General features: G+C 44.9%; 1 protein-coding gene across 1 annotated transcript in view; it reads right to left on the bottom strand.

Moving 5' to 3' along the window:
- Positions 1-5,861: 5,861 nt before the first annotated feature.
- IGDCC3 (immunoglobulin superfamily DCC subclass member 3) overlaps positions 5,862-27,233 on the bottom strand; it is a 183,415-nt gene continuing 162,043 nt past the window's right edge. Inside the window, exons 10-14 of the mRNA XM_077829340.1 lie at positions 15,419-15,607; positions 14,971-15,075; positions 10,351-10,489; positions 9,298-9,505; positions 5,862-5,909 (exon numbers count right to left, since the gene is read on the bottom strand). Of these exons, the coding sequence (XP_077685466.1) occupies positions 5,862-5,909; positions 9,298-9,505; positions 10,351-10,489; positions 14,971-15,075; positions 15,419-15,607 (689 nt within the window). The remainder of the gene's footprint in view (positions 5,910-9,297; positions 9,506-10,350; positions 10,490-14,970; positions 15,076-15,418; positions 15,608-27,233) is intronic.

Here is a 27,233-nt window from a genome sequence, read left to right on the forward strand (position 1 = left end):
TACTTCACACATAATCACTGCCAGAGTTCAAACGCACGGTCTGGAATTCAGTGAGATCACCATTCTAGTTGGCACAAATCCAGGTTTTCTCTTTTTAAATTTGGGGGGCGGGGCAGGGATAAATTAACAGGCGTCAAGGTGCTAGATAAGATCTTTAGTCTGCTTTTAATGTATCTTTATTGGTAGGGATACATTTGCAAATACTGTTTGCACAGATGATCTCCACAGGGGTCTCTCCCCTCCGCCCCCGCACCTTTTACCACTTGTTTGTATAGGGTTTTTTTAATTTTATTTCTTTTTTGCTGTTCTTTTCAGAATCCCACTTGCTTTTAACCAACTAATGACGCCTGCTGATGATGACAGCTCACTCAAGCATGACTGCCATTCAAAGACCCAGGCCCCATTTTCACCTCCATGGATAGCAGCAGACTTCCTCCGGGTTTACCCCCCGTGAGGATGAGATTGGAATCTGGCTCGGTGAGTTTCTGTATAAAGCAAACTCTGCAGTAGCGTCTCCCAGCTCTGTTTCTGGAGACGTCTGTCTATGCACAAATATCACACTTCCTGTAAGTACCTCAAACTTTGGGCTTCTCTGAGCTTAAATATTCTTGTCTCTACAGAATTTGTAAAAAATAAACCAAAGCTCTGTCCCAGCCGTTACATTTTTCCATCCAACCATGAAACATTAACACTGACAACGTTTTAGGTAACCCATGGCAAAGGAGCAGCAGGCCATGTAGAACAGAGATGCCAACTCGCTCTGTACAACTGAGACAATCCAGGGTCAAAGCTCCTTCAGCATTTTCTCGTCTGTGGATTACTTCCTCCCCCGCGCTTCCTTTCTACAGTATATACACAGTAAGGGCAACGCTCATGATGAGACTCACATAACACTACGCAATGGGACACCTACATACAGTATACATGGCAGAAAATGTAAAGACCACAATTTAAAAAAATGACAGTGGTTCTGAGTCTTTCCAGGATTTGAAATCTTCCTAGCTGTGATCTCTGTGTGACAAGATATTTGAAGGCAAATCATGGGAGAAGACGTTCCTGGTTATAATGGTCTTCCTTTGCAAAGACTTTATTTGCTTTGACTGACAATGTGTGTGGGGTGGGATGGAGGGGGATGAATGGAAGGGGACAGGATGGACATACAGGGTGAAAGGACACAGGTCATCACCAAATGAATGATGGAGTCATATTCAAGAGGCAATGGGAAATCGTGGGGTGAAAAATTATTTCAAGGAGGGTGTACGCTAAGCACTCATGACTATTTACATTCACATTGAAAACATGAGCATTACGAAGGAACCAGACATAGAGCTTGTGAGGAGAGAAGAACCCAGCTTTGAATATAGGCTAAGAAGTCTGGAATAAAGGATGAAGCTCAGAATTTGGAAATGTATTTTATAGTATGCTTTGCTTTTTTCTTAAAGACCATCATACGCTTCCAACACAAAAAAAACATTCATATTCATTCCCCAAAGTAGGGGCTCTGCAACGCTTTAGAGACTCTTGTCCTCAACTCACTGCACAGTATAATTATGTTAGTATAGAGAAATGTGTCAGGAAACATAGTGAGGTTGTTGCAGATTCACAATGCATTGTGTGTTTTGTACCATACGCCAGACCCACCACCCATGGAAGTCAAGGAAGTCTTTCCGTTGATTTAAATAGGCTTTGGATTGGGCCCTAAGGTGATAGCACTTCATGTATTGTTTCTTTTCTAATTGCTGACTTCAACGTAACATCCTTGTTCTCTTTAATCCTAGGTGGAAGTTTTAAAAATTCCAGTCTGGTTTTAACACTTACTAAATTCCAGCATCTTTATGAAACAAGGACAAAGAAAAAAAAGATACATTTCACAAATAAATACCTGAATCCAACAGTATGAAAATACCCTGTCACAGCATAAAATTCTTCCCTGTTGAATTAAACATAAAACACAGATATTTTCCCTGAGGTAGCAGCCATCTCTGGTAAACTTGGGAACAGATCTCCAAGAATAGGTCGTGCTCACTAGGGGTTATCAAAACCAGGTCTTGGATACTTCCTGCCACAGCTTCATCTTACTGCAGCCAGGAAAATGATGGTAAACAAAGTCAGTTTATTTGAAGTAATGGAACGCTTTCCTTAGATAAATATACTGGACGAGATTCTGCGGTCAGTTACAGCAGTGTAAAGCAGGAGTAGCTTCATAGTGAAGCTACTCCAGATTTATATTGGTGTTACTAAGGGTATGTGCACCCTGCAATAAAACTCCCGTGGCTGGCCTGTGTCAGCTGACTTGGGCTCGTGGGGCTTGGGCTGTAGGGCTATCAAATTGCACTGCAGACATTCAGGTTCAGGGCTGGAGCCCAGGCTCTGGGACTCTGGGCTCAAACCCAGCCTGAGCCCAAACATCTACACTGCAATATTATAGCCCCTTAGCACAAGTCCTACGAGCCCAAGTCAGCTGACATGGGCCAGCCGTATTTGTATTTGTATAAATTTGTATTTATTTTTTGCACAGGTCTGTGCTACTCTGTTCAGTCTGGGATCAAAAATGGAGGCATCCAAGAGCCAAAAAGATAGCAGCTACTTGTGTTATTTCCCATCTGACCAGAAGCTGGATGATCATGTACTCAAAAACACACAAGACAATGCCAGTTGTTGCAAGGTTTCCTGTCCAGTTTTGCAGACTCAGGAGGCTTAGATAATTCAGGTAGGATAACATCTCCGTGGTGGTTCTCCAGAATGGACCTTCAAACCTTTTGAGGTTTGCCCATCACAAACGTCTATGGATATTTTGCAATGCTATGGATTTACAAGAGCTTAAAAGAAACCTCAAAGAGAGGAAAATCTAAATATCTAAAAATAATCTTTAAAGGTTCACATATATCTTTTACTGTCTTAAACCAACAGATAATCAACATCAGTTCGAGCCATTACATTTCTGCATCTTAGGAAAAAAACCCCTATTTTTGACATACTACTGTATTTCAACTAATCAAATGGCACAGCATTTCCCTTTCATAAAAGGAAGGAGTGACAAATATGTGTTACTATTACATTATCACAATAATGTGATATTAAACTAATAACAGGTTCACAGCCCCAGGTATTTTGAGCCGAAAGCTAGTCTAAATTATGTGTTCACTTTGGCAACAGTACTTTATTCAATCTGAACTTCATTAGACACACACAGACAATAAAAACAAGAGTTCAAATGAGGGGGTCTGGGTTCTCTTTGATACCAGGTTGTAACTCAATGTACGAGGAAATACATCATCGTTTTCTTTTTTCCTTCCTTCTGGTAGGAAATTGTAAACTAAGTAATACTGATGCTGTGCATGTGGCATGGGGGCTCTGCTTCGTGACATGTCCGGTGAGTGCTGGAAGTGTTAGAGACGGGCCCTCACCAAAATGCCCAGATCTGGAGATCAAGCTTTGAAGTGTTTGAAATCCAGACCTTGCAGTTTGAGCTTTCTCTAACAGCTACTTCAAATCTTAGACGCTGATTCCTGTTTTGATTGAAATAAGAGAGACACATTTATCAAGCCCTTCAAATCACTAACATTAACCCTTTCCTTGGGTTTTCGCCATACACACTGACCGTACTCCTTTAATAAGGCTCCAACATTCCCACCACTCTCGGGTCACCCTGCACCTCCATTCCCCATCACTTTGCCTTTCCAAACACTGGCATAAACTGGCTCCTACAAGGCAAACTCTTCTTCTGTAGCTAGACATCCCCAGCTGATCAATAATAACCTAAATTCAGAAACCACAGGGCCTGAGAGCATAGGTGCTCTGGCTTAAAGCTGTTACACTCTCACTTGCAATCTGCTTAAGAAATTTGGAGGGAGAGGGGGAAAAAAACCTCCCCCAGCATACTGTAAAAGCATGAGCAGCAACCTCTCTGAGGTCATATAGGGGGAGAGCGTTTGTAGGTTTGTTCACATACAGATCTGGCCCTTTAAAACCCCTCCAATCCTGCAAAAAACAAAACATAACAAAACCAAAAGACATCATGTAGGAGAAGAGGAATTTTAAAGGGCCAGGACACTTATAAACACTGACTCATATTCGCCACCGGCGCATGTTGCTCAACCTAATTGAGGTCAACGTCATTGCATCTGCTTATGGCATACTGGTCAATCGGACCCTCTGGGAAGCTGCCCCCCTCAGATCTAACTTCATGAGGAGTAAATCTATTTCAGCACAAAGGAAATGGGAGTTATATATTTTTGCTCACTGTGCTATATACGTTATGACAATTCTTTTAGTACTCAAATGCCAAAGGGTACAGTTAGTTAAGAGGGGCTGATAAACATGTTTCTGATACATACTGATCTATTCCACAGGTACTGAAGCTGCAGAACTGTTTTTCATTTTTTTTTTTTAAAAAAGGCAAGACAATTGATTCTTTACTTAAACGAGTTTCCTTTCCTGATTCCTTTCCACTTTCAAAGAAAAGTGAAATTGTCACCTTTGATTCAACACCGTGTATAAAAATACTTTACAAATAAGCTCCTTAAAAACACATGCCTGTGAAATGGCTGGCCTGGATGTTTAGAGTTGTGGATTGGGTTTTCTTCAGCATCGCCATACAGATGTTTCAATGCCACCAGGTTGCTTGACCACTTGCACTGAGGTAGGTCACCAGCAACATGCACCGATTGACCACACTACATTCTAAGGGCTTCGGACATGAGGTCTACAACAGATACCACCAACAATAGCCTAAAGATAAGCTGCCAGGAGGAATTTCTCCATGCCTGTTGTCACAATGCCATGTTAAGAGCACGGTGATCCTGTCACCATACATGCTGGTGCCGTATAAACTGGGATGACCAATTTTGGAGTGGGTGGGGACACTGACAACTAGTTCTGCGGCACTGTGCAAACTGCGGCTGTGGACACTTAGGCCTGCTCTACACTGTGGGGGAGGGGAGGATCGATCTAAGTTACACAACTTCAGCTACGTGAATAACATAGTTGAAGTCGACGTACTTAGATCTACTTACCTGGTGGAGTACCGGAATTGACGGGAGAGCGCTCGGCGGTCGATTTATCGCGTCTAGACTAGATGCGATAAATCGACCCCCGCTGGATCGATCGCTGCCCGTCGATCCAGCTGGTAATGTAGACAAGCCCTTAGAACGGTCTCTTTTTCCCACCTTTCCAAATTGAAATCGGTCTTTACCATTCAAAACAGCATGTGGCTAAGCAAACAGAATCTTTAATGGCCTGGAGTGCTGACACCTTCTATTTCATAATAAAGGGTAATTAATGTAGAATTTGATACTTTAAGGCAATCTAAAAAAAAAAAAAAAAGAGTGAAATAAGTGGGTCCCTACATTGCTATCTCTGGGCCAGATTCTGGCCTCATTTCCATCTTATGAAACTCTAATGGAGCTCCAGTGGCTGGAAAGCTGCTCAAAACACAGCCCAGTGCAGTCTTTTGAGCTGCTTGAGAGACAACCATAATTGTCCCCAATTGCTCTCTTGGTTCTTTAATGCCTTGATGAAATAGTATTAATTTCCTAACCTCCTATTAAAAAGCCGCTGCCCATCCAAGTGATACATCCATCCCTGCTGGAGGCTCTCTTCATGACCATTCCCTTAAGCCTTTTTTAATACTACACGCAGCGTGGATGCACCCAGCAACTGCCTTTGAACAGTGCGGGCCTTCCCTTTCCTGGTGAAAAGAAGCAGTTTTTAAAAGGCTTCTTGCTTTACGAGTGGCGCATCAGACAAGGGCAAAGAGGTTTTTCGTGATAAAGCAAAGTGTGCAGACTACGGTGCACACTCACTTGCTGTTGGGCAGCAACTCAAGTATATATTAACATGTGCACCCAGTCACAGGTCTCTTACTCCTGGGATCTCATCAGCTGAACAGCAGAGAATGTGATGACCATCTAACAGTGAAAGAGTGTAGGCGGAATGGTGAGGTGCAGGCAATGAGGTACATGCGCCAGACTGTACTCTCCGTTAGCTGAGTGCGTCCCCACTAATGATAATGAGCCAATTCAGCCTCAGCGCAAGTGAGGACAACTGAGTTGAAGTCAATGGTGCCAAGTCTGGCTTTGACCCATTGGGACTGAACTAGCATAGTTCAGGGCAGAATCAGACATTTAGGGCTTGTCTACACTGACCAGGGGATCGACAAGTGGCGATCGATGCATCGGCGGTCGATTTAGCGGGTCTAGTGAAGACCCGCTAAATCGACCGCCGATCGCTTTCCCGTCGACTCCTGTACTCCACCGGATCGAGAAGAGTAGGGGGAGTCGACGGGAGAATGTCTCCCGTCGACATCGCGTAGTGTGGACCCCACAGTCAATAGATATAAGCTAGGTTGATTTGAGTTACGCTGTTCACGTAACTCAAATTGCGGAGCTTAGATCAAATTTCCCCTGTAGGGTAAACAAGGCCTTAGTCACTTGTTTAGGCCTTCAGAATATGGCCTTTCTCAGACACAGCTCTCACTGAAGCTAATGGGAGTTTGACTGACTAAAGACTGAGTAAAGGATCTCAGGTTTTGTCCTCTCTGCTTTAAATATATATACACATGTTGCCTCTGACTGTATTTTTTCCATTTTTTTTTCCTATAGTAATAAAAAATTTCCCCCTTTCCTTTCAAAACAACCAATGTTCTTCCCAGTGAAGTGTTAATGAAATAGTCTGGTGGCCCTCCACCACACCAGGCACTCTTTCCACTCAGAAAGGTGGCATATTAGGCAGCTCATCCAGCTGTACCTTTGAACATTCTGATGTGCTTTTTAATACTAAGTATTCAGAAGTCTCAAGTTTTAGCGGGTTTTTCTTTTAAAAGTAAGATGTAATACACTATGGCTGAAAAGAAATAAAGCTAATGAAGAAAATGCATCTTTTAGAAATATGTATTTAGCCAAAAAGGGGGGGGGGGGAAGGGACCAGAATATGCTTTTCTTTCAAAAAGCACTTCCCTGAGGCATTTAACACATGACAGAGGATGTGTCAATGACAATCAGGCACCTCCTTGGATGTGTGAGGAATGAGGTTGAAAGGCCAAGTGCCTCCAGTATCCAACAAGTGCCATTATCTCAGCTGGGAGTGTGTTATTCCACGTAGCCAATGGTAGAGCCTGAGGGTTCTGAGTAAAGATGGGAACGTGCATAAGGGTAGGTGCTGTACTTCTAACCTATCTGGCTGATGTCCCATAATCTGTCAGACTGGAACTCTGATTAGACAAACTGGTTATTCCCTGGGGACTGATCCTGCCTGGAGCTGAGCACTCTGATCCTGGTTCAGCAAAACACGCATGCTTAGTTCTTGACTAAGCATTGACGTAGTTGGATCAAAACCAGACTGCTTACTTTCTTGTAGGATCAAGCCCACAATCCTTAGAAAATGTGGGGGTTCGCTGGTTTGAAGGAGCAATTGGGAACAGCTCACCTGTACCCCAGGGTCCAGTTTGGCCCTAATGTGGCAGGTGAAGACTCTCTTTAGGGTACTGGTGGTGGTAAACCTGCTACAACAGTCATTAAAGGAGAACAATCATATAAAACTCCAACACACAAAACCGAACACAAGCACCACGACTTGGCTAAATGTAAAGCTTTTAACACTAACGAAATGTCACCACAATCGGGATTTAACGCAAACACACTGCCCTTTTGTTTGTCTTTGAACAGGTTTCATTGGAGCAGAGCAGAACAGTCAGATGAAAGAGGAGCAGGTCTGACAACACAAACGAATGAACTTCTATATAAAACTTGAGGTAGAACATTGCTTTCAAGGTTTGGAAGTGCTTTACATCAGAATGACGACGACATAAAAAAAGGACAACACCATGGCAGATATGGAGCATGACTTCTGAGGTAGTACCAAGCTTATGCAGACCAACTTGTTTTGAAAACAAAGGAAGACACAGATATTTGCTACTTCCCCGAAGACATTCATTCCGGTTGAGGTAGGTTCTGAGTCTACTCGGGATGTTTGTCCAAGTCTTTCAGTAGCCCTCATGCAGGCCTCATTTTTTTTTCTTATTTATATTCAATCATTAAAAAAGCATCCTGAGAAATAGAGAAAGTGTACAAAACCATCAAATCCATGGAGAGGTGGCCTTTCCCGGCCTGAATTTTTGGAGTCAAGTTAGAAGGATTCATCTTAATCCAGTCATCGTGAAATAAAAAGTAGATCACAAAGTAGTGCTAAAGCCACTAATGGGGAACATGGGCTGCAATGCCAAGGGAACAAGGCTCCGCCATATTCCATCATTGATGGAGACTGGAGAATTGGTAAAGTCTGTTACCTAGCAGCCATTGGAAAAACAATTATGACCAGTCTTGATAATGCAATTGTAGGAAGAAATGCACAGAGAGGCCTGAGACAGGTCAGGAAGATAAACTTCATAGAGCTTCAAAAAAGCTGTATATCAATATAAAAGAAATAATAAAGCAAAAACAAAAACAAAAATCAGACTGTAGAAATCTTAAATTGACCTGAGATTGACAAATCATTGTAAAGACATCACCAGACATGGAAATGGTTCTTGGTGAGTCCTACAAGAGGCTTAAAGACTTGGCAATTATCCTTCATTGATGGGACTATGTTTCAAAGCTGGGACTTCCTGGCTAAAGTTGTGTAGCGGTCCACCCTGATCATCAGGAGCCAGACTTTTGGCTTGGGGATCAAGCTGTTCTTCTATAATGCTGAATTCATCCAATGGAAGTGTAGATATCTGAGTCTCATCGTGTGAGTCAGGTGGGACGTGATCTGGCTGAGAGGAGAAAAAACATGCCATTACAAAGACAATAATTGTTGCATTTGGCTATCACTACCAAGATGCTGGGCTTCTTAGAAATGACATGGTTCATCCAGGAACGAATATGCACATCTTACATAGACGCCCTTACCATCTACAGTTTAAATTCTACCCCCTATGCCAGGAATAAGGACTGTTTGTGGCGACCACTATAAAGTTGTACATTCGTAACCAACCCCCTTTGGGCTGACAATGGGGTTCAAACTTGAGACTGTCAGCACTAAACGCAGGAGCCTCTGTCACTTGTGATAAAATAATAATTCCTCTAGCTAGCAGCTGTAGTAGACTCTTAACCTCTTATATGAACTAGCCACTACTGGGGAACAAAGACACTCCCAGTGCGGAATGGATTAAACATTAGTGCTTAGCGGATCTATATTTTCAATGGATGGAAGGGAATTAAGCGTATATCTCTCTCCAAACATCAAGGGAAGAGGAGTGTGTTTGAAAGGAGAGAGTGTCTGTAAATCCCACGATTAATGTCAAGGCAGGACCCTTACCATTATTCCCTTATCCTGTTGATCCTGGGAAGGCAATGCTAGAAACAACCTTTCCAGCTCGTTCATCTCCAGTTGCTTCCCATTCATGTCCAGGTCGTCCCTGTCCCTCCGAGCAGCTCCGTTCAGAACCAGGCCTGTGGCATTCCTCTGACTCCTCGGGATCTGGGGGGTTGACAGCTGTTCCTGGACGTTTTTACACATCAGCAGTCTGGAAAACCGAGGGGGGAGGAAACTGAAAGTGCAGCACTTCCCAACATTGCATGCAGCCCTTTATGTGGGCCTGGGCACACCTCGCCGTTCACATCTTACAGCCAAGTCTCTGCTCATACACAGCCTTCATAAACAGGAGCTAGACTCAGAGACAAGCCAGCCAACAGAGTCACAGCTCTAGTCTTTGTCTCCACCTCTCCTTCCCCGGACACCTGAAACCCCCTCCAAACTTATCGGTGCGCCATGTTCTCTCGCTCCTCCTTATAACCCATTTCTCTGACACAGCTTTCGAAGCAGATCTCCCTGCGGATGTGTCCACCCTGTGTGCCACCTCAGCTGTTGCCCCAGGTAGGGTATTTAGTGCAACTGTCTTTTAATACGTTTTGTAGGGGCGAGGTGCTGGCTTGACATCAAAGGCCTCTTGCTGGATGTGGCCGCACAGCTCTGCTTACGATCAAGTCAGCGCCCGCAACTCCTGTGCACTTCAGGTCTAATCCAAGACCCTTTGGAGCCAATAGAAAGACTCCCATTGACTTAACTGGTCTTTGATCAGAGCCTAGGCAAGCAATTACTGTACCAGCGACAGGGATGTTATACAATCCCACGTGGAGGGGCACAATCACCAATGGAAGGAGAAGTGGACCCTGCAATCACAAGTGGGACCATGGCCTGGCCGGTGGACTCACAAACGGGAGGTGGTCCATGAGACATTCGTGCTATTGCAATGCGGTTGAGTCTGAGAACACTTCAAACAGCTTGAGAAACACCGGGGCAAAGCAAACGGCACAATACAAGTAGATAGTGTATTAGCGTCACTCGGCCCGTGTGGGGAGAGAACCGTACCTTCCTCTGTACCCAAACATGAGGAACAGGACACAGAATATAATGCACGTGACTCCAATGTGGATCCCAATGATGATCCCCGTGGTGGAGGTCTTATTATTTTGCTCATCTTTCATGCAGTCACACGGGGGATTCAACACTGTGAGGAGAAGCAGTGAAAAGGGGTTAGTCCCTGGGGTTTTAGCCGCCTAGTGCTTCCGATCCTAGACACATGAGCACCGCAGCATGAGCTGGGGTGGGAAGCCCAGCATCAGGCCATGTTCTTGAGTAGCTCAGAGGCTAACAGTTGTAGAAGGAAGGAGGAGACATCTCCCCAACTTTCAGCCTGGAGGTTTAAGCCCCCATTGTGGGAGGGGAGGGCAGAGCACTCAGCGTTCCCACCCCACTCTCTGCCAGTCAGCGGAGAAGGGGCCTGGTAGGGCAGGGAGGAGGCAGCTGCCGTCACAGCCTCCTGTGACGAGGGGGCTGGCTCTGTCCCCCCTGCTATCAGGACCTGGCACAGCTCCCTCCCCATGGCCCCCAGGCTGAGAAGGCAGAGCAAGGGGAGCCCAGCTGGGGACGGTGGGGGGCTGAGCCAGCTCCAGGGAAGAGACTGATCCCAGTCCAGCAGCAGCTCCTCCTTGCCCCCTCCCCTGCCCCAAAGGAGGTTCAGATATGGGAGAGGGGAGCCTGGGTGGGGAAAACAGATGTGGAAGGTGCTTCAGGGGAAGAAGCTGTAGAAGCAGTGGCCTGGAGGGGAGGACAAAGGTTGGGTGGGAGAGGGGAGGGCTGAGGAGTGTTGGGGGAAGGGAAGGCTTGGGTGGGGGTGTTGGAGGGGAGGAGGGGGGTGTTTGGTGGGTGGGGTGTTTGAGGCAGGGGAAGGGGGTGTTTGAGGGAGGGGAAGGGTGGGGGGTGTTTGAGGCAGGGGAAGGGGGTATTTGAGGGAGGGGAAGGGTGGGGGGTGTTTGTTAGGAGGTGGGAGGAGCAGAGGAGAGTTTGGGAGAGGGGAGGGAGTTGTGGAGGAGGGATGCGTGGGGGAGAGGGAGGTTTGCAAGGGGCAGGGAGAGAGGGAATGTTTGGGGGGCAGGAGGGGCCTCACTGTACTATGAGGGGGTGCCTCCCCACAGCTTTGCTGGCAAAGCAACTCCCTTGCTCTCCTTAACGTCCCGTTATGGCAGTGGCCACAGTGAGGGAGCCCTGCTGGCTGCCCTCAGAGCTGGATTCCAGGCTGTGACCAGCAGGACCCTGCCGGTGCAGGCTCTTTGCCCTGGACCCGGCTCACCACAGCCCGTCTGGTGGCTCTTTAGGACTTGGCGTAAGATGTGCTCGTTCACCGTGGGGCTCTGTTCTGTTGGGCCCGTAGCCAGAAGGTATTTATCCAGCGCCGGGTGAGGGGCGTGGAGGCAGGGGTGTGGCTCATCTGTGCCAGCTGTTGCTGACAGTCTTTCATGGTAACGTCCCCAGATCAATCAACTGATATCCACGGTAACAGCCAGGGCTAGCACTGGCCAAAGCTTTGGACACTGTTATTTAATGAACGAAATGGGATCAGGCTGCCAAGCGTAACATTTGTTTTATTCAGACTGCAGGTCGATGGCTGCAGCAGGCTGCCAGCTGAACACTCTTACAGACGGACGTTATCCCCTCTCCGTGATCTGTACCTAGAACTGCCATTGGAATAACATCCGAGGGTACTGTCTGAGCTGATGTAACTACAGGCTAAAGCTAGCTGAGGAAAACACAACAGCTCTGCAACAGCTTTCCATGACAGCGAAGCGCTCTCCCCAAATACACCCGCTGTATCGCAGCTAGCTATTTACAGGCCCGTGTCTCCCCCTTTCCCTTTGTGCTGGAGGGGCTAGCAGGGACTTTCAACTGAACTAATTCCTAAGATTTTGCTGCAATCCGGCAGTTCTGCTACACGGTAACAAAAGCTTTCAGCCTAGTCTCCTGAGACAAGCAATTTCCTTTAAAAGTCGAGCCTGCATCTCTGATCTCTAATGCTGTGTTCAGATGAAAAGCGAAAGGATAACATACAATTATTTTGCCTTCCTGCCTGGGGATCTGTAAACTTTGCATTTTCTCTGTGTCAGAGGTATGATGTGAATTACACTGGAGGAAAAAGAAAAGGAGGACTTGTGGCACCTTAGAGACTAACCAATTTATTTGAGCATAAGCTTTCATGAGCTACAGCTCACTTCATCGGATGCATACAGCCAGAGCAGTTTATAATATCTTATTCAGTGGTATCCCTCAAAACAAAGGCTAAGTATTAGAATGGAGCTGATGGACTTATCTGTACTTCCAGCAGAGATTCATGTTTACTACGTTAATGGTACAGTATGAATAACAATCTCTGTTTTGAAGATATTCCCATTGGAAGTCTGGTTAAAATGACTCCCAAAGCACCAGGGTATTTTTCAACACATACAAGAACACAAAAGGTGTGAACAATTAAAGATTCCCCTGAGAGGTGAATCCTCTTGCCTCCAGGTAACTACAGCACTGACACACTCAGTCTCTTTCTCTCTTCCTACCTAACACAGATGCCCTCCAAAGAACTAGGTTAAAATTATTTGAAGCCTGATTTTCAGAGGTGCTCTTGCCCACCACTCCAACTGAAATCAATGGAAGCTGCAAATAGCGCCTCTGGACACTGGGCCCAGAGAGGAGTCTAGTCTAGGTGCGGAAGAGCCAGGAGACTAGAATCATGGCAGCAAACGCATCCTTAACTCATCACTGCAGCTCACAAAGCAAAGGCAAACCCACCAGCTGTTCTGAGACCAATTCCCTGCAGTGGGAACAGAATCCTAGTAAGTAGTGAGAGATGGCAAAACCATGTTAGACCAGGGAGGAATCTGCTTCCAAAGCCAAGACAGCCTCCAATGTGAAAATGATAATACAGCTGAGCATAACCAAAACTCTATTCACGTCCATTCCTGTGCACCAGCAAGAGGAGCAAAGGACGGGTCAAATCTGGACTTCAGTTCAGGACCAGATTTGTAAAGGGATTTAGGCATTTCTTCACTCAGCACTGGAAGGACTAGGCAATTTAGACAGTGATTTTGACTTCCGATGAGACGTAGGCTCCTAAATCACTTTTGAAAATGGGACTTAGCATCTAAGTCACTCAGGTCTTGCAGCGCTAAGTAGAACAATGTCTAAATACCTTTACAAATTGGAGCCTCCATTCTTCTGTCAGTTTCAGACAGGCTCTTCTTCATTTTCTTGTTTACAGGAATTTCCTTGTTTGTTTGTTTGGTTTGTTAACAGAGAGAGACTGTCACAGACAAAAGTGTCCCAGATTGTTAACAACCAACCAACCACTCCAGAAACAATGATTCTTTATCTGCTATTATCACCCACTGCAATAAGTTTGTGGAGATGTAGAAAAGCAGGACAACAATGGACTCCTTAAACTACTATAATCAACACAATCTCATCTAATCTGTCTAATAGCCCAACACACTGGTGACTACACCCAGTTCTGGTTCAGTCCGAGCACTAAAACCTGACTTGCTCCCCTGAGTACAGTGAAGAGACTGCAAACTTACCTAAATGTAACTAAGGATAGAATTTGGCTCTGAGTCTATTAAGAGCCAGATTCTGACCTCGGATATATGTTCTGGGTTCCCACTGAAGTCAGCTGAAACTGCAAATATACAGAATGAACTCCCAGGATTTAACCCTAAGACTTCTAATGCAATATTGGTGATAAAAACATATGGCCTTTGGGGAAGGGACCATCTTTTGATTCTGTGTTTGTACAGCACCTATCACAACGGGATCCTGGTCCATAAGAGGGGCTCTTAGGTGTTGCAATAATACAAATAATAGAATATCAGGGTTGGAAGGGGCCTCAGGAAGTCATCAAGTCCAACCCCCTACTCAAAACAGGACCAATCCCCAATTTTTGCCCCAGATCCCTAAAAGGCCCCCTCAAGGATTGAACTCACAACCCTGGGTTTAGCAGGCCAATGCTCAAACCACCGAGCTATCCCTCCCCCCACTTAAATAAATAACAACATGCTGTCCATGCACAGCTGTTGCTTGTGAAAGAGAGAGAGCTAGCTGTGTGCACTCTCTAGCCTGTCCACCAAACAGCATTCCACATTCTCCATTTGGGGCCCGTACAACCTGAATTTAGAAGACAAACATTGCTATTTAGTTACAGGAGTACCAGAAAGTGTGCACATTTTGCTTTGTTTTCTGTAACTAGAGATTAGACGGAATTGAGCCGCCAGATCCAGAACATTTTCCTTCCTAGCAACACTAATGATCGGTAATTGGTGGTTTGGAGTGTGCTACAGAGTTGGCAGTTCATGCCCATATTATTTCCAGTTGCTTCCTTTAGAAAGAAAGAAGGGGTGATGAATATGTATAAAGATTAAGCAACTGGAATTAACCATATTAGCCACCAGAAGGCACTGCTTCTCCATGCAACCTAGCTTCAAATTTATTTGCTGGGCAGAAAATAAAGTGCTTCTTAAAGGTGACGGTTCAGAAGTAGCAACACACAGTGTTGGATGCACTATTAAATTACCTGCGTGTTAGTAAGACCTACCCTGTCTCTGGCTAGATCACTCCTATCCTGTGACGGTTCACATCACGAACACAAGTTGGCCTGCTTTGGCCTCTTACCTGTTTTTTCAACTGTTTCTCGAAGGGATACAAAGCGGACAGTAGAATTTCCATCCCCGTGCTGGTTATATGCCAGGAGTTTTACTTCATATACCACTGATGGGTCTATTTTAGAAAAGACACGAGGAGGGCATTTCAGGTTAAAGAGCTTCAGTACACTAATCTTGCTGAGCCTGCACTTGTCACGAAAACAGAGACATTTTACACGCATTGCAAAAGCCAGTCACTGTAAGTATAAGGACCCGAACCTGCTCTCATTTAAATCAGTGGGGCAGGCTGAGGGCCTAAGGGAGGAGTGGAAAACAAACCTTGCTAGGCACTCATGATATATGTTCCCTAGCTGTCGTCTATTACTCTAGACATTCCGCTATAATGACAACAACATAAAGGGGAATTTTCTTGCTCAGCAAAGGCACGTAATGCAGATAAAGCCCTCCTCAGTACTTACCCAAGTGAGTAATGTTATAAGATGTAACGTTGCTGGGCAGGAGCATAGGGCCAGTAAAGTGGGCTAGGTGAACTTTACGGTAGTACAGTTTGAACCCTTCCTGCTGGCCCAGTTTGACGGAGGGTTCCCACACCGCTTGGATGGTGGTGCTGTTAAGAACTTTAATAAAGAGGGACGGCATTGCTGGGACTGAAACAGAGAGAGAGGGAGAGAGGTTTTTAATGACTTGGGTCATGCTTGTGCCTGTCGTAGCCTAAACATAATCGGCTGTGCACAGAAAAATAATGAAATCCCTGCTAGTATTTCATGTTAGCTGTTGAGTCAGGGGATGTGATAGAAAGATTCATTTGATCGAGAAGATTAGCTTAGGTTAGATCCTGCTTTTATAGTCCTGAATTCCTTCAAGAAGTTGTGTGAGTTTCAAACCGTTTCCTGTTCTCAGCATGGCAGTTCAACAAGCTAGGAGGCTACTTTGTAGAGTCTGTCTGCAATTTGATTCTCGGCCCCATCGGGTCAGGTCAGGAATGCAGGAGCATCGGAAGTGCATTTCCAGATTCCCCTCTCCTTCCCCGAGGGCAATGGTAGCTTTTTAGAGTGATTAATCCCTGAGGGAGGGAGAAACCAGAAGGATGGAGTTAGAGACATCAGTCTTAAAGCAGGTTTCAGAGAAGCAGCCGTGTTAGTCTGTATCCGTAAAAAGAAAAGAAGTACTTGTGGCACCTTAGAGACTAACAAATTTATTAGAGCATAAGCATCCGATGAAGTGAGCTGTAGCTCACGAAAGCTTATGCTCTAATAAATTTGTTAGTCTCTAAGGTGCCACAAGTCCTCCTTTCCTTTTTAGTCTTAAAGCAATACGTGAAATATGCTGCAACCGGCTGAGCTCTCAGGCTTCCTGCACTGACTTGCAGTTGCTGTTCCAGCAGCGATTGCTAGTCTGGGCTCGGCTCTGCAGTGTGTTTCAGGGGCCATTACACAGAGAGGTTAATAAAGAAGGGAAAGAATCAGGAATCAGAGTGAAAACAAAGCAGTTTCAATCAAGGCAGTAAGTTTCTCTATGTTGCTGCTACCTTGCAACCAGTTTCATCATAATCTTTTTGTAAAGGGATGTACTTACCAGATCTCAAGGATGCGTAAGGTTGGGGGCGGGGGAGATGCAGGACTCCCCTTTCTTACTTTGTTATCCCCACTTACCCATAATGCTGATGCCTACGCCCCCCCCCCCGGGCCTGATCCAAAGCCCAATGAAGTCAATAGGAGTCTTTCCATTGACATCAACAGATTTTGGGCTCAGACCCTTGAGACAAGGGGAGGAGCTGCTAGTGTCAGGAGACATGGGGATGTAGCTAGTTGGAGTGGGGCTGCCCTCCAATGTATGCACTGGGCACCACTGCATGGCTGGCCCTGACAGGGTGTAGCAAGGGCTGCTGATGAGCATGGTCCATACAGCGCCCCTGGGGGTATTGCATCTCTTCCTGTTTTACACAGGCCACGTGTTGATTTATGTCACAGAGGTAAAGAAAGATTTAAAGTCCGAACAGTGAGCAGGCTTAGTGCTAGCTATATGCCCCCCCTACCCCCCAGGTCCCATTCTCAAAGTTCTTCCCGGCGTCTGGAGTGGTGAATTGCACAGAGAGTTTTCCCATATTTGCTTCTTCCTTGCACATACCCAAGGTAGTGTTTTAACACAAAGATAACCAGAGCGAAACCATGTACCAAGAGTGAGCCAACCACACCTAGCTGGACGGCCTGAGAAGCTCCCCAGTGATTTGTGGGTCTGCAAACCCAGTTCAAGTTGCCCTGTAATTTAAACATGGTTTTTTTTCACAGCTGATTCAGTTCAAAAAACAAGGTGGCGATGGAAACCTCAGGCTGCGTTTTAGGGATAGAAAACGTAGGCTCACATGGCTGCCTGCCCAACACATAATACGAGAGACAGTTTGGACTGAGGTTTTTGGCAGAATTTTTTCCCCTTCCTCTCTGTGCTCCTTTTCTTCCCACACCTCGTGTACAACATTCTTTAGGCGTCCCAGGTGTTGTTCAGTCATTAACACTTTTGCTGACTACCACAAAACTCTATAGAGCAAATGCTCTAATCAGTGTCTGGCCCTTTTGCACCATTCACTAAGTGCAAACTGACCACAACTGGCCCACAGAGAATTTCCTTGTCAAAGAGGTGTATCCCTGCTGGTACCAATGTGCCAGCTCTGGGCCCCTAACACCTGGTGTAGAGGGCATGGCAGGGGAGGGAGGAGGTGTTTTGAGGTCAGGCAGGAGGAGTGACAGAGATCTGCCACACCATGGCAATCCTGGATGGTTTTAGGGTCCCTTAAGGACTCTAAACCAGTTGTGTAGCTTGAAGTCACTTGGCCGGGGCTTGCTCCAAGAATCAAAGAGCTGGATCTAGCTCCTTATTGCCCCTGCCCTTGGTGCAGGAGAGAATCTAGCCCTATAACAATTTGGGAATAAATCTGATCTCAGTTAACCCTGGTCAACAGGAACACTGGAATTGCCAAACTGCAACAGGACAATAGTCCATCTCTAGCAGTATCTTGTGTCCAATAGTAGCCAATGTCAGATACCTCTGAAAAAGGAGTTAATCTTCCATAAAGTACCGAACAGGGGTGAAATTAGTACCTGAGTCCACTTGGTTAGCAGTCTGCACTCAAAAGAATAAGGATTGGGGGTCCTGTGGTTGTATCCTCGCTGCTGTAATTACAGTCACTATTCTTATTCTCAGAAATGTCTAACCATTTATTGCAGTGCTGGTGTAGCCATGTTGGTCCCAGAATATAGAGACACAAGACAGGGGAGGTACTATCTTTTATTGGACCAATTTCTGTTGGTGGAAGGTACAGGCTTTTGAGCTACACAGACTTGGGGAAGGAAGTAGAGTGTCTGAGCTAAATACAAGTTGGGATAGACTGTAAAACAGAAGGGTAAGGCATGTTGGAGGTGGTTTCTTCCACCTATTCCACCTCAATCACGATGTGGTGTCATCTTTCACAACAAAGATGACACCACCCACAAGCACCACAATCCCAATGCCAATCATAAGAAAAAAGAATCGTTGGACTGCACATGCTGCCAGAGGACAAAACCACACACTGGATCATTTCATTGATTACTTCAGGAAAAGAATTCACTGTGAAATCCTCAACAAACATTACATCCACCACCAAGAGGAAAGCAGATAGTCTCTGAAATCCATCGACCAAATAGTGATCAAACCTGAAGACAAAGGGGACACCACCATAGTCATTTATCGTGATGACTATGTCAACAAGGACAGCAGACAACTCTCTGACACCACCTACTGTAAAGAACTCATAGAAGACCTCCTAACACAATTCACCCAGGAATTTAAAGATACTGTCAAATCCTTCCCAAAGCAACTTGAAGAAAAACCTTACGACCTCATCCCCCATGAACCCATTCAAGGGACTTTCTAGATGCTTCCCAAGATACACGAACAAGGGAACCTAAGCAGGCCCATCATATATAGCCAGGGCACTTTTACTGAAGGAATATCAGGACTAGAAACGTAAAATGTTAACCGGTAAGCATTAGTCATACCAGTTAACCCACCTTAACTGTTAACCCCTGGGCCGCCTGGCCACCTGGCCCCAGCCACCCTGTACCGGCTGGCCCACTGGCTCCAGCCACCCCAAGCCACCCACTGGCCCCAGCCATCCCGCGCTGCCCAACCGGAGCAGCCCCGGCTGGAGTGGCCCCAGCAGCCCCAGCCCTTTAATCATTTAACCATTTAAACTAAATATTTTTAATTGTTTAAACTATTAACTTTTTAAATGATATTTACATCCCTAATCAGGACTCATAGAAAACATCCTTAAACCACTCACCACAAAAAAGGGCAGCTCCCTCCAAGACACTACAGTCTTCCCCAAGAAACTCTAAAACTTTAACAACCTCCATCAAACACCATCCTTACCACCACGGATGTCACCTCCCTATACACCAACATCCTTCACCGCAATGGCGTGGCTGCCTGCCTCAAACACAAGATAATGCACAACCCTCAGAAATCCAAACTCATCTTCACCCATAACAACTTCACTTTTAACAGCAAACACGTTGTCCAAACCATGAGGACAGCCACGAATACTGGGATTGTTCCCCAATACGCCAACCTCTTCATGGGACACCTTGAGGAAGAATTTCTGGCAAAATGCACCACAAGGCCGATGATATACCTGAGATAAGCCATGGTATTTTCCTCCTCGGACAGAAGAGGATCTGAGTTACCCAGGAAAAAATTTTCTGTAGTATCTGGCTGGTGAATCTTGCCCATATGCTCAGGGTTTAGCTGAGCGCCATATTTGGGGTCGGGAAGGAATTTTCCTCCAGGGCAGATTGGAAGAGGCCCTGGAGGTTTTTCGCCTTCCTCTGTAGCATGGGGCACGGGTCACTTGCTGGAGGATTCTCTGCTCCTTGAAGTCTTTAAACCACGATTTGAGGACTTCAATAGCTCAGACATAGGTGAGAGGTTTTTCGCAGGAGTGGGTGGGTGAAATTCTGTGGCCTCCATTGTGCAGGAGATCAGACTAGATGATCATAATGGTCCCTTCTAACCTTAGTATCTATGAATCTATGAAGACCTAAACTCCCTCATAGATTTCCACCACAACTTCAACAGCCATCACCCATCCATCAAACTTTCTCTACAACAGTAGTTTTCAACCTTTTTTCATTTGCAGATCCCTAAAAAATTACAAATGGAGGTCGGACCCCTTTGGAAATCTTAATACATAGCCTGCAGACCCCCAGGGGTCTGTGGACTACAGGTTGAAAACCACTGCTCTAGAACACTTCCATACCAGCATCAACTTCCTGGACTCCACGATTAGCTTAAACAATGGAACCCCACAAATGACTATATACAAGAAACCCACCTTACCTCCACAGAGCCAGCAACCACCTCAGACACACCACAAAAATCTGTTATCTACAGCCAGACACTCAGATACCACATAACTTGCTCCAAAGAGAAAGTCCGGACTATACACCTAAACACAAGTAAACCTGCCTTCACTAAACAAAGAAGAAGAAGTAGATTACACCACCAGAGAAGTAGATTACATCATGGCAAGGGCCACTCAAATATCCCATGAGAACCTGCTTCAATACAGAAAAAAAAAACCCCGCTTTCAGCACACTCCTGGTTGTTACCTACCACCAGCCACTGGAACCCATATGAGGTATCATCAAACAGCTACAACACATATGTGAGGGAGACCATATCCTGAAATGAATCTTTCCTGAACCCCCACTTCTGGCCTTCAGATAACCTGCTAAACTTGCCAAGTTCATCATCAGAAGTGAAATTCCCACAGATCAGGACACACCAACTCAAAGCAGCACTAGACCCTGCTAGAACAACAGGTGCAAAACGTGCAGATGCATCTCCACTACCACAAAGATCAATACCCCTCACAACATACACCTTTCAAGGTTCACGGGTCCTCCCTATGCTTGTCACAACATGTGGCGTACCTCATCCAATGCATCAAATGCCCCAATAACAACGATGTGGGTGTAGCTCGAAAGCTTGTACTTTCCACCAATAGAAGTTGCTCCAATAAAGACATTACCTCAGCTATCTTAAGCCTACCTTTTATCGACGCTTTCTGAGATATTTGTCTTGACAATATTTTTTGGCACTGAGTGCCACAAAGTAATTGTATACTTGAATAAATAATAATAATAATAATTGATTTTAAATGTGTCAGTTTTTAATTGAACTGAGTGGTATCTTATCATGGTATTACAGAAAAGGTAAGTTTGTTTCCAAATGTTGATAAAATGTAATTGTGCCAGTTTGAAGCTTGACAACAGCAAATAAGCTATTTTCCCAGTTTTTTTTACTATTTTATGAGATTATGGTCAAAACAGCACATGGGAAGGATCTGAAATTTCCCAGACATTTTAAACGTTTTTTTCTCAAAGAAGTACAGTTGTTGTGGAAAAACAAAAACTAATCTGTTGTTTGAGACACTTCTGTGCAATCACAGTAATACGTCTTCCAAAAAGGTATTCCATCTCCATTGATTCCCATTGGGATGCAATGTCAGGGCAAGTCAATGAATTTTCCTAATGACTTACATGTAAGTCAATAGAAGGGAACAATGAGTTGGAGTTTTTCCATTGACCTACATTAGGAGAACATCCCCATGTACACTCAGTAGAAAACGAAGAAAGCAGGCTTCCACATTCATTTGTATAAACATATTCTGGTTTAACATCTGTTATCGGAAAACAACCAATTATATCAAAGTTTGCTTCTTACCAGGATAGTATCCAGATGTGTAAGTTATTGAAATGGAAATCTGTTTACACCATGGCTTCGTCTGTGTACACGCATCAATGGAGTCTGTTTATGGATCAGAACTAAACTTGTACTGGAACATGCCATTTCATCCAAGAGGTAGATATAAATTTTTTTTTAAATTCAATAATGTAATTTTTCCTATAATACTCCTTCCCTCCTGATCCCTCCAGGACAAAACTGTGGGGTGGTCTGGGGTCCCCTCTTTGAGGCCGGCCATTTGACTCAGCCTAGGGGGTGGAACTCCAGGCCCTACCCTAAAATGGAAAATAGCCTTGTAAACGGAATCCCTAGAGGAGGTGGAGGTGATGGATCCCACCCGTTGAAGCGTGGCCCTTATTTATTGGTCTCATGTCCTCACATGGCCAGCATCTGCCCATGGTGACATCTCAAAGAGGTTCATTTCACCATGTGACATTCTAGCAATGGTATTTTGTCCCTGTTATAACATATGGGACCAGGAGTTAGAGACCAGGAGTTACTTAGTTAGATTTAGACTCACACTCGCTTACCAAAATGTATCTTACACATCACCTCTGAATTTGGAACGCCGAACTGAATGGCGCATAAAGGAGTCTACACTGGTTTAACTAACATGGGGAGGACCCAGAAGGCAGCTGTGCAGCTCACAGGAGGACGTAAGAAGGTGTACTACATTATGCTTCTCTCCCCATATCCATTCGACGTGACAATGGGGATAAAACATGCCATTCCATGAGATGACAATATCATTCTGGAGATAAAAACTGACCTTCATAAGAATCATGAAGGAGGCGCTTGCACAGCATAAATCCAGTGAATGGATCTACGGCTACACCAGGACTGTGCTGCACAATACTATTCAATTCAGGCAACCGTCCTGGAGTCAATCCCTAAGCTAGGGCTGGGCTATACATGGGCGCATGCAATGTTCTCTCCGCTAGGGAGAAAGAACGCAGCACTTTTGTGTGATGAGCTCAGCATTTGGTAGCCCCAGGAATTGAAAATTTGAGCATATCCTTAAATAAACAGATCTCACATGGCAGCACAGGGTGCTTAGCCTTGTGCCACCTGAACAAAGCTGAAATGACGGGGAGGGGAGAGGGGGGGAGCTGCCTGGACGTCTCTAAATTGCCCTACAACGCTCAAGGACTATGTGTTGCAGAAATCACCTTCGAGACTAAGAAACCTTGGTCAGGGACAGGATGTATTCAAAGAGCTTAACAGCTAAGGACACTAGGGTACAGAATTTCAGCCTCATTGCGGCTTAGGGTTACCAGATAGCAACTATGAAAAAACGGGACAGGGGGTGGGGGATAATAGGCACCTATGTAAGAAAAAATCCCCAAAAATGGGACTGTCCCTTTAAAAACAGGACATCTGGTCACCCTATTGCAGCTGCTTTGCACGGACTCAGCCGTGGTCTGGCCACTGGAGGATCTACCTTGCATAGAGGGCTCCACTAGTAATGCAGGGTGGCCACAGCTGCTTCTACGTCTCTCCCCTCCCCCAGGACCAAGGGGGCATGTCCAGTGTAACCCTGCACGCTGGAAATACTTGGCTACTGGAATGGCTCTGAGGACCACTGACAACAAGTGTACAAATAGCACAGCCCTAAGCTATGTTAGGCTCAGCTCGGCCACAGCCTGGTATCTGGACTGAGAATATGAACTCTGAAAGCTGAGGAAGTTCGGGGAGGTCTGTCATTTAGACCATTATAGGCATAAGGGCCAGCTGCAAAGTCTGGATCTGGATTTAGATCCCGATTTCTCTAAAGTTTAGGGAATGTAGGATTTGGCATTTCGTGATAAACGTTTTTATCCACAGTGCTTGTCATGCTGCTGCCCACGCCTTTTATAAAAAGGGCCTGATCATTTTCGCTGGCACGAAGTGCACAGAGGCGCATCCATAGAGTCTTTTCATTTGCTCAGGTGTATGCAATTTCGATGTAATTCTCAAATTCCTGGAATTTTGCCACAGCAGCCTTCAGCTGGGCAAAGTCTGTGAGCCTCTGAATATTGTAATATTACAGTACACGGGTTCTCTCTCGCCATCTCTCAAGGTTCTTACACAGCATTTACAGTGCATGCCTCACCGGGGTGCGCACAAAAACTGCCTTTTCTGATCTGTTCGTTGAGGCATGTGTCTTTCTACTGAGACTCTGTATGCTGAAGAGACAGAGACACAATGAAATCAGCTGCCATGTATCAAAAGAAGAGCAGTGGGCACACTCGGGGCAACGTTTACTCCTTTGGACTCCAACGTTGAGCATGCAACTGATTGCACCACAGACGTAGGCATCTGCCAAATCTGTGCATACAAGCAGCCATGTTTAGATTCCAGTGGGTGCCCAACAATCCAATCTGCACACAAACATGCAGGATCCGTGCAAAAATGAGTGTGCATTGGTTGTGCACGCAGAAGTGGGTATATGCTCAATGGTAGGCTGGCTGAAAATCTGCACTTTGTTAGATCCTCATTACCTGAATCATAAATGAAAATGTGGTAATGGGGGGAGAAATACCTTTATTATCCATTGGACAAAGAAACATTAACATTGGCCACCCCAATTTGTGAAGAGTTTGTTTTATTTTACGGTATAAGAGCCTTACATTTAATAAAAACCACAAGAACTTCTCTCCTTCAAAACTTGAAATATATAGTATTCATTATAACTTGGAATATATAGTATTCATTTTATGTATGCACTTGTAGAATGCATGTGCTCTTTATAATTTCATTACACAAATAAGTGTATACAGCATGGCAGTATAGAGGTATGTGTATATATATACACATGTGTACACACACAATTATATGTGTTTCACAGAAGTATATATAACAGGTAAAATATATCTAATATATGTAAGGAGTCTCCCAAATTTACTAAGGGATGGAATACTTGTTTTCCTCTTCAGTGCTGTTTGGAGTTTTCCCCAGGTCATTTCAACTTTCTTCTTGGCATCCTCTTTAGCCGAAGATGACTAAAGGAACAGTCTTCATCCTAGAGAAATGTCAAAAAGTCCTGGAGAAAACCCTAAAAAGCATTAAAAGACAAGAATAGGAGTGTGTGCTGCTTACACGCTGTTATGATGCACATATAGTTTGAGATTTTAAAAGTCACATTGTTTGCGTCTAAGGCGTGCACCTGTTTCTCCCCATCTGTAATATGTCACATCTTTATCTCACTACCGGAAGGCTGAGCAGCAATCCCAACTATTGGAACAGATTCTGATCTCATCTACACTTGCATAAATTCAGAGTGAATACACTGAAATCAATGGAGTTGTTCTGAATTTACAACAGTGTGTCTCAGAGTAGGGCCTAGCCTATTCTGCTCTTTCTAGGCTTGTGTTGTGTCATCTTTCCAATTCATATTATACTGAAGTACCTACACTATCTAACCCATCTCTTCCCCCTCTGCCTGTCAATCATTCCCTCCAGTGACTGGATTGAGATGGTACCTCACAATACAACTAACAGCTTCTGTGCTGGCTCTTTCAGTTCCAGTGCAATTTAAATTTTCATTAAAAAAAAAACAGGATTCTAGACTATGAAGAAAACCTTCCGAAGATGGCCCAATGCATTGCTGTCTTCCTGCACCTGCCTGTAGACTGCTTGGGACAATGGGCCCAACCAATCCTCATCTCACTTATGCTAGTGCATATTTGGAGTAACTCCACCAAAATAAGTGGAGTCACGCAGATGTAAAACTGGCTTACGGGAGCTCAGGACTGGACTGAAGAGCTCTAAGAGTCTTGTTATCAGACCCCTCTCTCCATTGCATGATCGTTTGTCCACTTCTCAACGCATTATTGAATATGGTGTTACTACTATGCCAAGAGCTTTACATCAGGTCCCTGCCCTGAAGAGCTTAGAATTCAAACAAGAGAGACATGACAAGAAATGAAAACCAGGTGTGGTGTAGACAGGGCGGAAGCATGAACAATGGAAAACAGAGAGGAAGATTTCTCTAATGCCAGATATTTACCAAGGATGCAGATCATTTATTTGGTTTCCCTCCTTGGTATTTTCTTCTTCTTCTTTTTCATTTTTTAATATGACCAGGTGCAAAGAAAGAAGCGGAAAGCATCAGAGTTGAGAGTAGTGATAGAAAATATGAGAGGAGTTTGGAGGAACGGTTTGAAGGAGGCAACTATATGTGGCTTGTTGCTATTTGCCAGCATTTGTGTGTTAGACGTGCATTTACGGGCATCGAAATCTGAAATAAGTCCAAGTCAGTGCCCAGCAGCCACATCCCCAGTCTCGGGCCAGCCACTAGAACGCCTGTTATGGGATCTTTTCTTGTCTACAAATTAAGGGCCAAATCCAACTCATCTTACTCCCAGAAAGCTCAGGCTGGCTTCTTCAGGGGCCTAACCCATAACCTACCGGTGAAGCAAAACTCACTTCTGCACCTCAAGTAGTGTCTCTCTGTTTGGTGTTGAGGCAAATTGTCTCAGCACATTTTGCATCAAGAAGCAGAGAGCCCCATACTCTTATATAGCCTTGTTCTTAAGGAACTGAATTTCTTCACCATATTACACCCTGGAAAAATCTCTACCAGATAATAATTCTGTATTGTGCTGACATTCACCTTGTGGCTAGGAACTGCAATGGCCATATCTATACAGAAGTTATTGGGATACGTTTTGCCCTGATGCACTGGACCCTACAGTTTGCAATGGGGTTGTATGCAGTGTCAGCCAGGGCAAAATTCATCTTGTTATTTTGTTTAAGATATAAAGCTTGGCAAGCTGCGGCTTTGTGAGGAACAGGCAACAGACATGCCACAACAGAGGATTCTGAGCACATCTAATACGTCTCCTAGTGGCAGAGACACTAAGTATCACTGTTCCTCTGTCCCTCAGTCAGGATGACAGAGCCATCCTGGGGGAGACTTGACAGCATCAGATAAGACATTGCACATGGAATATTGTATGGAGGGGAAAAAACATATTTTTCCTGTCACAGTAATTTTAGTCAGTTTTAATAGACAAACACACTAATTTCTTCTGCAGATACTTACAGTCCTGTACAGCATAGGTCCTCTCCCGTCAATAAGATTTCACCAAAAAAGCCACCTAAGCACTCATATGAACATGTTCCACTGTACATAAACTTGGCATCAGTCTTATTTTCAGTGAACATCCAAGTCTAGTGCTCTACGTTTTTATGGAACTGGGATGCCACAGATTCTGTTCTTGCAGCTCCTTTCAGCCTGCTAGATAGAATATTTTATCCTTGAACAGAAAACAGCTGGGTGTGGCAGACGGGAGCTCCACAATGCCAATTTTCCACTGGTGTAAAGTCCAGTAAAGACCCTATGTCAGTGCGGAAACTTAAAGCAGCAGCAGCTCTAGGTGGTGTTAAAACCAGGTCCGATCCTCAGTCGGGGAGATGTAACTGGCTGTCCTGAGAGGGCTATGGGAAGCAGAGTGGAAAGTAGAGCAGGCCTCAGCTGTCCTAGAATTTGGAGACTGCAAAGGT

This window comes from Eretmochelys imbricata, chromosome 10 (assembly GCF_965152235.1).
Source record: "Eretmochelys imbricata isolate rEreImb1 chromosome 10, rEreImb1.hap1, whole genome shotgun sequence".
NCBI lineage: Eukaryota > Metazoa > Chordata > Testudines > Cheloniidae > Eretmochelys > Eretmochelys imbricata.